Genomic DNA, 14,402 nt, shown 5'->3' with positions numbered 1-14,402 from the left:
TAAATACAAAAAAGCTAAACACAAAATAGTTATAATTAATAAAAGTTTGGAGTATTATCCATCTGCTTACAGGTTAAATGTGCATGCGCAAGCAATCAGAATTTGTCCTTTCCTTTTGCTTGGTTTGGGGTAAGTCAAATCTAATTGAACCAAAATTTTTAGCGAATACAGCAATACTATGAGGGCAGTTTGCAGTTATATTGAAAGAAGTGTAAAATAATAATTTTGAGTTTTTTGCTTTCATTTAAAAAATATTATCTCACTTTTTATTGGTATTTTATTTATAAGGATTGTACTATAATTAAAAATTTAATCAAATGATAAACAGGAAAAAAAAAAAATTTCTTTTGAATAAAAAACTTTTGCAAAACTGCCTGGAACAAGCCATCCAGGTAGAAAATTGATGACATCTCAGAACTAAACATTTTTTGTAAATAGCTTACAAAGGATATATTTTATTTGACTTATAGATAGATTCCAGACTACGATTTCAAATTATAGCAAACCTGGGAATAGCAGCAACTAAGGGGAATAAAGTAGGTAGATAAAATAGATAAAAAAGATGTAGATTCTCCTTATATTAAAAAACAAAAATAAAGAAAAACTATAATTAAACAAAAATAAAGAAAAACTATAATTAAACAAAAATAAAGAAAAACTATAATTAAAAAAAAATAAAGAAAAACTATAATTAAACAAAAATATCATATTCTAAAAATCAGAAAATTAATACAGTTTATTTTTAAATAAAACCATTTTAAAGCAATTAATGGGAATCCTTAGGCATTATAACATCAATCTTATGAGTTGAAATTATGGTAGAGTTATCTTCTTTTGTTTTCTTTTAAATTGTTTTTAAAATGGCGGGCAAGAGAATCAGTCTTCAATTCCTAATACAATTTGGTTTTCTAATTTAAAAATAAAATTATTTGAATAATTTACGTAATTTTTGGAATATGATATTTTCATTTCGTCACAGCTATATACATCATACATATTATTTTTGTTTTTTAATATAAGGGAAATTTTGAACAAGAATCAAGATGTATTTCAGAATGGTGTGGTAAATGCGTTACCCAAAAATGTCCTAGACATTTTAATGTGTCCATGACTTCGAGTTTTATTTCATTTTATGAAAGCTATTGCAACACATTTTTGCATTATGTAATTTTTTTTTTTATATAATTTTAAAATAAATATCTTTGAAGTGTGTAATATTTTATTTGTTTACATGTTTTGTAAAGAAAATTTTGTATTATCAAGGCCCAGAGGCCACTCAAAGATAAGGGTAAAAGTGTGTACAGTAGTCAATTGGACAATATAATAATTGATAGTAAAGGAAATTCAGTAAATTTAACTTAAGTGGGACGGCTCATCAAAAACTTGTTTACATTGGACTTGAAGACAATCATATTGTAGTCAGTAGGAAAGCACGAACACAGAAGACAGTTCCACAGGTGTGCGATTTTAAGAAAGGAGCTTTGTTCATGGAATCTACATTTACGGTTAGGCACAGATAAAGAGTGAGGTGAATTATTGATAGTGTTTTCAGCTAGACGAGTGTTTCTTGTGAAAGTTTAGTGCGGAGGGGGCATAGATTGAAGCTCAGTCGAACACTTGCCATGAAATAACGATAAAGCAAAGACAAACGTGCAACATCTCTTCTGTGAGAAAGAGGTTGCAGGGAAGAGAAAAGGACATCTCCCACAAAGCTACGAAGTCTATTTTTAACTATCAAGGCAGGATAAGTCCTTTCTAGCAGCTCCTGCCTAGATGTGGCAACAGTATTCCATGATGAATGGCTGTTGTATCAGCCATTATGGAAGGTGATATTGGTTTAATAGTTTAAGTTGACTGACAACTTGAGTGTCCCAAGTTCAAATCCAGTTCATTCCACAAAAATCAGTTCCACTAAGGAAGTTGGCAACCTGTTTAGGAGGATTGTAGGAGTACCAATGTTCTAAGATTAATCTAAATCGCATGGTCCCTTCCATAAGTATCCAATGTCTTTCGGGGAAACCAATGCCAAGGATAGAATTTTGGGACTTATACGATATGTTTACCAGCCATTATCAAGCGCATATCGGTTTTAGAGTAAAAAGTGTTTTCCATTATCAATTCAGAAGTGATTCTGATGATTCAAGCAAAGTTTAGAAAATGGTTCAAAATAATTTCAAGAACACAAAAGCCACAAACTGTAGATTTACTTGAAGGTTATTCTAAGCATCTAATTAAAAAAAAAAAAAAAAAAAAAAAAAAACCTGACGCGTTCACTTCCATTGCTAGTTTGAAAAAACAAACAAATTGGAGTTTGAAAAACAAAGGAAACGAACGATTGTCGAAGAAAAAGTGTTACAAACTGTAATCATCGGACAGATATTTTTGCTGCTGAGGACAAAGATACAACTTAGAGCCTCCTCTTAATGGAAAGCAACGTTTGAACTGACACTTTCGACTTAAACCTGTAGAATGAATAAAAGCTATTGTCATGTTTTCTTCGGAGTTTAGGTCAGTTAACTTTAGGAAATACTTGGTACAGCAGAAATATCACCCACATTTTTAACCATCACCTTTGCGTTGCTAATGAACTTATCCGACTTTCAATGATACGTTCATTCCAAATAGTTTTTCCTACTTTTATTCACCCCCCCCCCACTCCCCAAAAAAGACACACTGCTAGAGACACAAGAGGATACTATGAGTTAAGGGCCATATCTATAGGGGCATCCTAAGTGGGGAGTTGTGCAGCAAGATGTTTACATTAGATTTATATTTCTGCATGTTGGTAAAGTCAAAGAAATGGGTAGCAAGGAAAGAATTCCAAAGGAAAAGCAGTTTGAGAAAAGAAGCTATTAGAGTAGAAAGTTTCAGTAGACAATATAAAATCTATTAACTAAGAGGCCTCCCCCTCCACCAGCTGTCTAAGAGGGAGAGGCTAGTGGTTGGTACTCCAACCAAGATGAGACAAAAATACTCCATTATTGAGCAAATAGTGGCTTTGTAGAGATATAAGATGCTTACAGGCATAAAAAGTCATTTAGCATTGTAAAGCGCCTCCCTTCCTTGGCAATGTCTTCCATGTATTTTTTCCAATTCATGTCACATGTGAATGTTAGGCTGAGGATTTTGAATGATGGACTCTCAGGTAGGGTGTTATCAGCCAAAACAATTGGTGGTTGAAAAAATTTCTCATAATTGTTAAAAGAAAGGAGCTTTGTCTTGGTATCATTAAATGTTACAATCCATTTATGTCCCTATTCCACTGTAAAGTGGAGATCATTTTCTAAGGATTCAACCTTTGATATGCGTTTGTTTTTCCCACATGTCAAGAATAGAGTGTCATGTTACCAGCAACTATACCCATCTCTGACATAACTGTATCAGCGAGGGCATTTATGAAAATCAGGAGTAATAAAAGGTTCATTAATATATTGTTATTTAAATTTATGGCCATTGAGGACAACATATATATATATATATATATATATATATATATATATATATATATATTAAATTGTGATTCAATGAATTTAAAAAACCCTTATTGAAATGAAGTGGTTGAGTTTCATATCAAAGATTATTATTCTAAGCAAGACAAAGAATACTTTTGAAAATTAATCTCCTTAACCTATAGGGATTTCGATGTCTATTCTGAAGTATATATATATATAATTAAATACATTTTCCAGAAATTGTGAATTCCTAATTTTTGTAATTCAATGTGTTTTCTGGTGATCTCAGCATACCTATTTTTATCTGCATTTATTACGCTCTTACAATGTTTTTTTTTATGCATAAAAGTTTTTGTCTATTTGTATTGAACTTATGATGGTTGAAACACAGGAATGCTTGTTGCCTATGATATCGGCAGCTGACAAGCATTAAAAGTCATTTAGCATCGTAAAGAGCCTCCCTTCCTTGCAACAGCCTTGGCAATGTCTTCCATGTATTTTTTTCCAATTTATGTCACCTGTGAATGTTAGGCTGAGGATTTTGAATGATGGACTCTCAGGTAGCGTGTTATCAGCCAAAACAATTTGGTGGTTAAAAACATTTCTCATAATTGTTAAAAAAAAATTAATAAAAAAAATAAGTTGTATAGACTGTAGAAGTGGAAGCATTGTGTTTGCGATAAAATTTCCATATGAGAACATTTGTTTCTATGCATGCTTTGACTAATTCAGTTACTTCATTTGCATATTGTTCAGCAAGGAGAAAAGATTTTAACTAAGGAGGGCATTTCAAATGTGATCTCTGATGGATTCCCAATCAGCTTGTTCATAGTATCTTATTTTGAGCAATGGCTCATCAGATTGGGATCAAAGATTTAGGGTGATATTAACCATTATCACAAGATGATCAGCGTGGGCTGTGAGCATCTGTCATACAAGCCTCAGTCAGTATAAGCAGGAATAAGTCAAGAAGTGTGGTTTTCTGATCCTCATGATCTGGGAGGTGGATCATGAAAGAAACAGTTTATGAAACGGAATAAGCAATAGAGAAACTGTGTGCTCTTAATAGCTGCATTAGTGTAGCTTAAGAAACCAAGTCAATTACTGTGGCAAGCATTAAAATCTTGAAATACATGGATTTGAGCACTCAGATGAAAATAACTGCATTTATACCATCATGAACATAGTTGAGCAAAGTTCAGTCGAAGGAAAATGTTAGACTATATATAACTAAAACCGTGTTCTAAGATTAATCTAAATCGCATGTATATATTCTGGTCAATTGAGATGAGAACATTAAGTTTTTGCAGTTCTTGTAGGGAAGTGTCGACATCCTCCTACATTAAGCATTTTGTATTCCCAAATAGTAACCCATCTTGTACTGACCAAGCTCAGCACTGCTTAACTTCGGTAATCTAAAGAGAAACAGTCTGTCAATGTGATTATACCTATTTATTTATTTCAATAAAAAGTTATTCGTTTTAAGACGTTTAATCTTGGGAGTGATAAATTAAATGATAAAAATCGGTTCAAAAATCCTAACAAACGTTAAGAAATCTAATTTCCTGACATTTGTTGGAAAATGTAAAATCAAATCAACTTCATGTTGGAATGAAATTTTTTGGCTGAAAAAAGCCTAAATGTTAATCGATTGAAAATTTATGGGTAATAAAAAACAAGGTCATGCAACTAATAAAAACATGTACAATTAAAAAGTCAAGAGCAAAATTAAAATTACAAAGCATACATTTTGTTTGTATTTTTTTTTTGCTTCCTATATTAATAAAATCATGTCAATCATGTAATTTTTTAATAAATTTTTTTAATAGAGTTTATATTTCGAGTTATATTTTTTAAAAATAAAATTGCTGAAAATGAAAATCTTCCAAACACTAAAACAAAATAACTTTTTTGTTTAATAAGGAATCAAAGTTACGAGTGTAAAACAAATGAAATTCAAATGACAGATTCCCATTCTTTTGTATGAAATTTTATTAAAAGGATATCCTATTTCTGAACTATTCTAGCATTTTAGGATAGTTAAACAAAAAAATCTTGCTCTGAGATGAATTTTGCATTTTTTTTTTTTTTTTGGAGAGGAGATGATGCTTAAAAATCACTAAAAAAAAAAATTAAAAAAAATGACTAGTCCTAGATCTAAGTGGTATAAGCCATCATAAAAAACAACACTTTTCTTAATCCAATGAGTGGTTCTAAAAGTGGTAAGTGTCCCCTCTAAAAGAAAAAAAAAAAAGTTCCTAAATCCTACAAGTAATGCTAAGTTTGAGTATCCCTATCCTCCTTACACAAAACTCCCTCAACCCTATTACTAACACTAGGATGATTTAGCAAAAGGGTGTTAATCTACAATACCTGTTTTTCATCATTGACAAAACGTCTTACCATCTTTATCAATGAATCGTTTGAGGTATGGCAAAGTTAAAGTTTCAGAGAGGGAAAAAGAAGGGCAATGTGATGAGAAGAGAAAAAATATAAGAAAAAAGAAAGATAAAGTGAGAGAAGAAAAAGAAAATGGAGCCAAAAGGAAATAAAGCTTTAGTGACTTGGCCCTTTTATCATAAAAAAAAATTCTATTTTTGAATTACAAATATGGCATTATACCTTTTTTTGATGAAAACTTACATCCTGAGTTCAAATTTATGACTTGATTACAATTTATAAATTTTAACTTAAAAAAAAAATAAAATAAAATAAAGTAAAAAAAAAAACTAAAAAACTAGAGGTAGCAGCTTAAACAATCTCGATTGACAAGATAAAAAAAACTACTATGAGCATTTAAATTTCATTTATTTTGTAGCTTGTGGTGATAACATTATGCATAAGCAATCTGCCATTTCAATTCGAAATATTTGCTAGTTTAGACACGCTGAAGAGTTGTGATACAGCAAAATAGTGTTTCTAGATGACTAAAAAAAAAATAAACAAATAAAATAAAGTTTATCTGTCTTGAGCTTTTTCAATTCCTAAAATCTACATCAATTATAAATCACTTTGTAGTATTCATCTATTTTCAATATTAACACTTAACACTGCCGTTAAGCAAGGGAGATAATTATGTTATGTAAACTAGATTTTTCATATTAAAATGTATAAATTTACTTTATGGCTCAATTTCAACACTGTCAAAAATAAATAAATAAATAGATAAAAAAAAAAAAAACTTAATCTCTGCTGTTAATAATCACTGTTTCTTTGTCATCTTAATAAAAAATCTTTTTTTGTAATTTAACAAAAACTTTCATTATTTTCAAATATTATTTATAATTAATTTTATTTGTAATAAAACGTTGGTACTTAGGCAGAATAAAGACTGCTCTAACTAATTTAATATAAAAAAAATTAAATATCTTGATTTGAACAAAACTAAAAGAATTAAAAAAAAATTTTTTTTTTGGTTTTTGTTTGTTATGCAAAAAATAAATATATTCATGAAACTTACTTTATAACGAGTGTTTTATTTGAATTAAGTTTCATAAAAATTGTCAAATAATTATTCATTATATTTTCTTTGTAACAAGAAAAAGATATGGTTTTCATTTTCTTCAATGAAGTTTTCATTGCATTATATTTGTATTAACAAAAATAATATTTTTCACTGAAAAAAATTGTCTAGAGTTTGTTAAAAAAAAAAAAAAAAAAAAAAAAAAAAAAAAAAAATCACAAATATTTCATCCAACACCTTATGTAAATTGGCCGGAAAATTCTGACAATAACAGTCCTTATTCTGCATAATTACCAAAAAGTTCCGTGGTTACAGTATAATAAAGACAATTATAGCCAATTCATTTTAAATAAAAAAATAAATAAATAAAAAACTGCTTCTATAAATTGATTTTTTTTAAACCAACACATTTCAGGTGATTTGTTTGTTTGTTTAACCAGCATATCAACCTTCTTTGGGTCATTTAATGCTGTATACAAGATTTAAATTTTTGATACTTTCAGAATCTATTTTCGCTGGGTATATTCGGCCAATGTTTTGGTGTAGTTTGCTATTTGATGGTTTTTATATTTTATGGTAAAGATTTGCTATTTTAAAGAAATTGAAAATGGTTTTAGGATTTTCTTTATCAAAGAGTTCTTTTAAACTTGTAGCCTTGTAGTAATGTTGATAAATTCGTGTGAGATCATGACAGTCAAGTAAAATGAGTTTCACTGTGTAAGGTTCGTGACATGGTATATATTTGGGAGGTTCTTCACTTTTTAGTAGATGGGAGTGAGTTATGTATGTGTGTCTTATTCGGATACGTGATAAGACTACTTCAGTACATGATTTTCTGGTATCTAGGTTTTTTTTGTTTTTTTTAAGTATAAGGGTAATTTGGAAGAGTTTGTTATTTTGGCAATTGTTCCAATTTTCTTGCCATTTCTTTGTGATAAAAATGTTTATTGAATGCAATCCGTATATAGGACCTTTATGTCGTTTATTTGTAGTTTTAAGGAATTTTTGGCCACCATGTCAGCTTTATCATTTCCATGGAAACCGTAGTGACTGGGAATCCAACAGAAGAAGAAAGTTTTGTGTTGCATGATAGAATAGATCTTTTGTAAGAGTTTGATGAGTAGGGGATTCTTTAATTTTTTATTGCTTCTAATACTGATAATGAGTCTACAAATATTATAAATTTTTTGGAGTTTTGGTTGATAATATCTAGAGCCAGGTTTATGGCTGTAATTTCTGCACTATAGATAGAGGAGTTATTTGGTAACCTTTTCTGCTGAATAGTGTTTTCTAAAATAGTGGCACATCCCACTTTGTTTTGATCTTTGGAACCATCCGTGTAAATGTGTGTCCATTTTGGATAAGTATCTAGAATGTTGTTTAGTTTTTCTCTATAGTCTGCAAGGTGAGTATTGAATTTAGGATATATTGTCAGGTCTAGTATGACTTTAGGTTGATTTAACAGCCAGGGTGTGAGTTCTGGGAGATTTTCCTCGTGCATGCTGGTTTGATCTATTGAGTTGTCTGTAAGTGGTTTTATTGTTTCTTCCATGTTTAATTGCATTTTCTTTTTGTTTGAATAGATGTGTGTAGTTGGGATTGAAGGTGCATTGATAGGCAGAATTTTTGGGGTTTGATTTTAATTTTAGATAATATTGTAAGCCTAATTTTTGATGTCTCAATTTTAGTGGAAGTTTATAGGCTTCAGCATATAAGCTTTTTATCGGAGAGGTTTTGAATGTGCCCAGGGCAAGTCTTAATCCTGTGTGATGGATAGAATCTAGAGTTTTAAGGTAACTTTTTCTGGTTAAACCATATATAAAGCTTCCATAATCGTTTGGTTCTTATCAGAGTTCTATATAATTTTAAGAGTGATGAGCAATCTGATCCCCACTCAGTATTTGCTATAACCCTTAATAGTTGTAGAGTCTTGAAACATTTTTGTTTTAAATATTTTAAGTGAAGGATGAAGAAGAGTTTTTTATCAAAAATAAGCCCCAAAAATTTATGTTGATCAGCTATTTCAATTTTTGATCCTTTTAGATTGAGAACAGGGTCATTGTGCATTTTTCTATGATTACAGAAATGGACCAATTTAGTTTTAGTTGTTGAAAATTTAAAGCCATTTTCTGTCGTCCATTGTGTTAGTTTGTTTATGCACATTTGTAGTTGGCGTTCTGAAGTATGAATATTTTTGGATTTATGGCAGATTGGTCATCCACATATAAGGAGCCATTTATCTCATTTTTCAGACAATTTACAATATTATTAATCTTTATATTAAATAGCGTAACTGATAAAATGCATCCTTGTGGGACTCCTTCTTCCTGTATTTTTGTGTCTGATAGGGTGGGTCTGATTCTTACTTTAAAACTTCTATCAGATAGAAAATCTTTTATCAGTATGGGTAGTCTTCCCTTTAATCCAAGGTTGTAAATGTCGCCATGTTGTATCATATGCCTTTTCTAAATCAAAAAAGATAGCTATTGCATGTTCTTTTTTAATGAATGCTTCTTTGATAAAGGTTTCCAATCAGACTATGTTGTCCATTGTTCCTCTTTTGTTTCTAAAACCACTTTGTAGGTTGGCAATTGAGTCGTCATTTCCAGATACCAATTCAGTCGTTTATTTATCATTCTTTCAAATGTTTTGCAAAGACAACTTGTCAATGCAACTGGTCTGAAATTTTGTCATGTCGAAATTAGTATAAATTTTAAAAAATAATCTAGTAAAAGATATGATAAATGTACTTTTAATAAAAAATTATCCACAATTACGTTCTAAGATTTTGTTTAAAAATAGTGGACCCTTAATTTAAGTCAAGGAAGATAAATCTGAATTGGTCGCACACATCTCCTACATTAAAACATACGATAAAACTCAATTCAATAAATTCTATTTTTACTTGTAATAATTTTTTAACTAAATAATTTTTTTTTAAAATACCAATTTTGACATGACACATAACTATATAATGTTTTTGCCTGAATTGCATTGGTTTAAAGATCATTAATCTACACAAGCAAAAAAAAAAAAAAAAATTGCCACTTGAGTTGATGTGCAAAAGAGAAAAATAAACAGACATTCTGCTCCTCCCCCACCTCCACAGCATGGACAGGTACTTCAGCTAATCTAAAACAGGAGATTGGAATGAAGAAGTTGCACACAAACCTGATGCTCGTATCATATTGAATAGTCATGAGGCTGGTGGTTTGCCAGTCCTTTTTATGCACAGCTTTGATTGCATCAACGATCTTTTTACGGGCACCAACTTTCATGATACCCATCTGTTAAAAGATTAGAATAAAATATAAATTTCAAAATTTAATTCAATTTTTCTAAATTACAAGATTTCTTGTAATTGTAAAGATTGACAGTTTAAATATCAATAAAATTAGTATACAGTTGATAAGATATGAGGGGTGTTTCAAAAGTAATGCCTTCTATTTTTATTCTGAATCGATTAGATACTACAAATGGCATTGTTATGATGACTGAACTTATGGATCCATTACCTGAAAGTTTAATCTCTATTGCAGATTGTGATGGTGTGAGACTAAGAAAGCAACCCTTGTCATGGGCATGCTTCAAAAGCAAAGATGTGCCATTGAATTTCTGGGAAAAGTGCATTGAGAATGATGGTGACTATGTAGAAAAATCAATTCAGAAGCACAAATATTCACTCATTTTAATAGTACCACTCCCATCTTTATAACTCTTCAACTTTTTTAGTTAAAAACCAGGAGGCTTTACTTCAGGAATTACTCATATATATATATATATATATATATATATATATAAAAAGCTGAATGTCTGTGTGTCTGGTCATGAATTAAAATTGTGGGGTCTGCATTCGTGCCTGGTCCACAAAGTATGGAAATAATAAATTAAAAAAAAAAAACGTTTACAAGTGTTTTTGATATAAATGTACATAAGAATACTTTGATAAGTATGTTTTAATTTAAATAGGGATGGTATAATAAAATTATGGGGTCTGCGTTCGCACCTGGCCTCCATGGAATGGAAATAGGCACAAACTTTAATAAAGACTTTTCATATCGGTTATAATAAAATTATGGGGTGTTCGTTTGCACCTGACCTCCATAGAATCAAAATATGTCACAAAGTTTAACAAGTTTTTTTAATATAGATCCACAGAATATTGTGATAAGTGTTTCAGTGTGAACAGGTATGGTATAATAAATTATGGGGTTTATCTATTTTATTTTTACTTTCATCATATTTTGATTTGGTTTTGATACCCTCAAATTCGAAGCTATCTCTTTACAACTCTTCCTTTTCATAACCTATCATACTTTCATAAATCAGAGTCCATTTTCTGTAGGCTGTTTTTGAACCCAATCAACGACGGGTACATTTGCTAGTATATATATATATATATATATATATATATATATATTTAGTAATAATGGTAATTAATAAAAACTGGAGAAAGTGCTCAATACTGTTGTAGAGCAAATATGAGTTTTATTTTTTATTACCATATCTTTCTGTTAAGTTACATTATTGTTTCAGCTACCCGGCCGTTTTTTTTGGCCGTCTGAGATGTATGTGTACATGTGAACGTCTCTTTAAGTATATATGTGTGTACGTGAGCTTGTGTGTGCTTGCGCATGCGGTCACTAGCTGACCCTTTCCAAACAATTAACAAATAAAAACCAAATAAAACCCCCCGAATCATATCAGAACCTAAGCGAACACCCAACAGGTCAAGACATACTTATCAAGAAATCATCTCACCAACGAGACACCAAAAACTTTAATATTAAGACTCGAATTTTAAAGTAACCCCGCTCCTCCTACCCCCACATATCCATCTCCATGTATCCCTATGCCCTGAGCCACACCAGAAATGAACTTCCCCAGACCCTCCCCCACAAGGTCCTTAACCTCCAAAACTAAAACATTACCGACATACCAAGCACCCCCTCCCACCTTTCCCCCTTGTTCCCTTCCTCTTTTTTCCAGCTCTTCTCGCACTCCTCCCCGACATCATTCACTCTTCCATCCCATCATAACGAACATTTCTGTAAAAGTCTGAGGAAGCTACAGACGGCAAAAAAAAAAAAAAAAAAAAAAAACGGCCGGGTAGCTGAAACAACGGAACTTAACAGAAAGATACAGTAATAAAAAATAAAACATGTATATATATATATATATATATATATATATATATATATATTTTTTTTTTTAAAGATATAGAACATATTGAAGTTAAAATCAATGTATTATTTAGTAATAGGGGGAAAAAGGCAAACAAACGTTTAAAAAAATTTTTGTCTTGAGCAATAGAAACAACATAACAGCATCCATTAGTTACTAAATAATATATACTGCTATTTAATTTATGACATAATATTTGGAAGCTCAAATCAATATATTATTACATGGTAATAGGGAAAATAGATGTTTTCATATTTTTTTAGTCTTAAGCAATATAAAAATAAATAAAATGGCAGCATCCCATAAGACTCCATTTTGTGAAAATCACAATTTTTGTAGCATAATTTACATATTAGAAGAGTGTTCTTTCCAATTATATGCATAATTCTAACTAGATTTGCCCTCAAAATGGTTCCTCATTTAAAAGCAACATAAAACCATTTTTATCAATTTTACACAATTTTTAGTGCATTATGTTCACACCATCGATCATCATACTTTTTCCATATTTCTAATCCCAGACGATATGAATCACAAGGGAGATAATTGCAAACAATATAAAATAAAAACATTTATCTCCCCTGATTTTAAATTATTTTTTGTGGTTATGAAAGTAAAAATTCAGTTAAGTAGTTGATGTTTCTACATTTTTTTTTAAATGGAAGTGGGGGGGGGGGTGGAAGGGTATCCAGAAAGAAAGAGATACTCTGGATTAGAACAAAAATAAAAATTGCCAAGTTTAGAAGGATTTCTCCTCTTCTGACTGATGAGAGAATGGATCTATTTTGATCCTTCTTGTTTTTGTTGTAAACGTTGCAAAAGTGTTTAGACATGAAATACGGGACTTCAAAAACACATTCTTATTTGTATCAGAGAATGTGCTTTTGATCATATGCATTAACATGCAAATAAATAACAGATTTCTTAATTCTTAATAAGAGCAAATTATGACAACTTTTATTCATCTCAACGACAGCTTCATCACAGACTCACTTGATTTGTATATTTATTGTTTTTGATTTATTAGAAACTTGCAATGTTGTTCCATAGGTAATGAGAACCAATGTACTCGTGCTCCTAGCCCTGAACTCCAATATTTCCATTTTCTATCTTACTTTATTTTAGAAATTAAAAAGTAATATATTTTCTTTGCTGTTTATGGAAACACGACACAAATGGAAGATTCAAGATATTGCATAAATAATTACCATATATTTTGGCGTATAATGTGACCATCAGATAAGACAATACAAAATTCGAGCAAATTTTAATAAATTTATCATATATCAGTTGTAGAAGATGACTGCTAAATCATGAAACCAAGTTTTTTAGCCTAGCCTAGAGATTGCAACACCCAGTATCTTATGAAATATTGGTTTTAAAAGATGATTTTTTAAACTTTAAAGGACGTCTTATATGCTGAAATATACAGTAATACCAAAATGAATATTACCAATGAATTCATTGTAAAATTGTATTGTTTCATCTTGGTATAGGTCTGCAATCATATCCTTGGTATTCAATAATTAGAATTATTAATTGGACAATAATGCTACCAGATGGAATCAAGGAAAATATAAAATGGTGCCATAAAATTCTTTTGCATGCAAAAGATACCTTGTTCATTTCCCCCTTTTTAAAAGATATTTCGATGCTGGTACATTATAATTGGATATCAAAAGAAAAAAAACAACACTTTTTAATGCAATACAAGTAAAAAAAAAATTAATTACTAGTGATGGGATGATTCCAATATTTTTCCCCGATTCTGATACAATTACCGATTCTAAAAATTATGAAAAATGATTGCGTAGAAGATCTATTAGAAATATTTGTTTTTACAAAAAAAAAAAAAATTTTTTTTATTATTGATCCATCCTTTTCTGGTTTGAAATAAAGGAGATAAGTCAGTTTGTCATACAGATTGGATCACAACAAACTAAAACAGACAAAACTGCATTATTCAAAAATTTTTTTTTTTTTAAATTATTTTTCTACTCTATATCATATTTTGTAATTTTTACTAATTTCGATATGACATGTAATTATGTAATAATGTTTTTACTTTAAATGCATTTTTATATCAAAGTATAATGCACCAGTACTGATATTTGTGTTGTTTTGTTTTTTTCAGTTTTTACTTCCTTGGTTCACAACTAAAAATCACTAACAATATAAAGTATAGACTATTTTTATGGAACGTATCAAAACAGACATGAGGTACAAAAGTTTTAAGTTAAAATACAATATAAGTTCAATCATTATTTTTGCAAAACAGCATAAATTTTCATTTTCTGTTATGA

General features: G+C 30.0%; 1 protein-coding gene across 1 annotated transcript in view; it reads right to left on the bottom strand.

Annotated features, from left to right (window-relative positions):
* Positions 1-14,402, bottom strand: part of LOC145277018 (ankyrin repeat, SAM and basic leucine zipper domain-containing protein 1-like) — a 61,089-nt gene that overhangs the window by 11,726 nt on the left and 34,961 nt on the right. The window contains exon 9 of the mRNA XM_080128622.1: positions 10,087-10,202. Coding sequence (XP_079984748.1) covers positions 10,087-10,202 — 116 coding nt within the window. The remainder of the gene's footprint in view (positions 1-10,086; positions 10,203-14,402) is intronic.

Source organism: Euprymna scolopes, chromosome 5, assembly GCF_053919585.1.
Source record: "Euprymna scolopes isolate OS-2025 chromosome 5, ASM5391958v1, whole genome shotgun sequence".
NCBI classification, from domain to species: domain Eukaryota; kingdom Metazoa; phylum Mollusca; class Cephalopoda; order Sepiida; family Sepiolidae; genus Euprymna; species Euprymna scolopes.
This window is presented reverse-complemented; position numbering and strand designations above follow the sequence as displayed.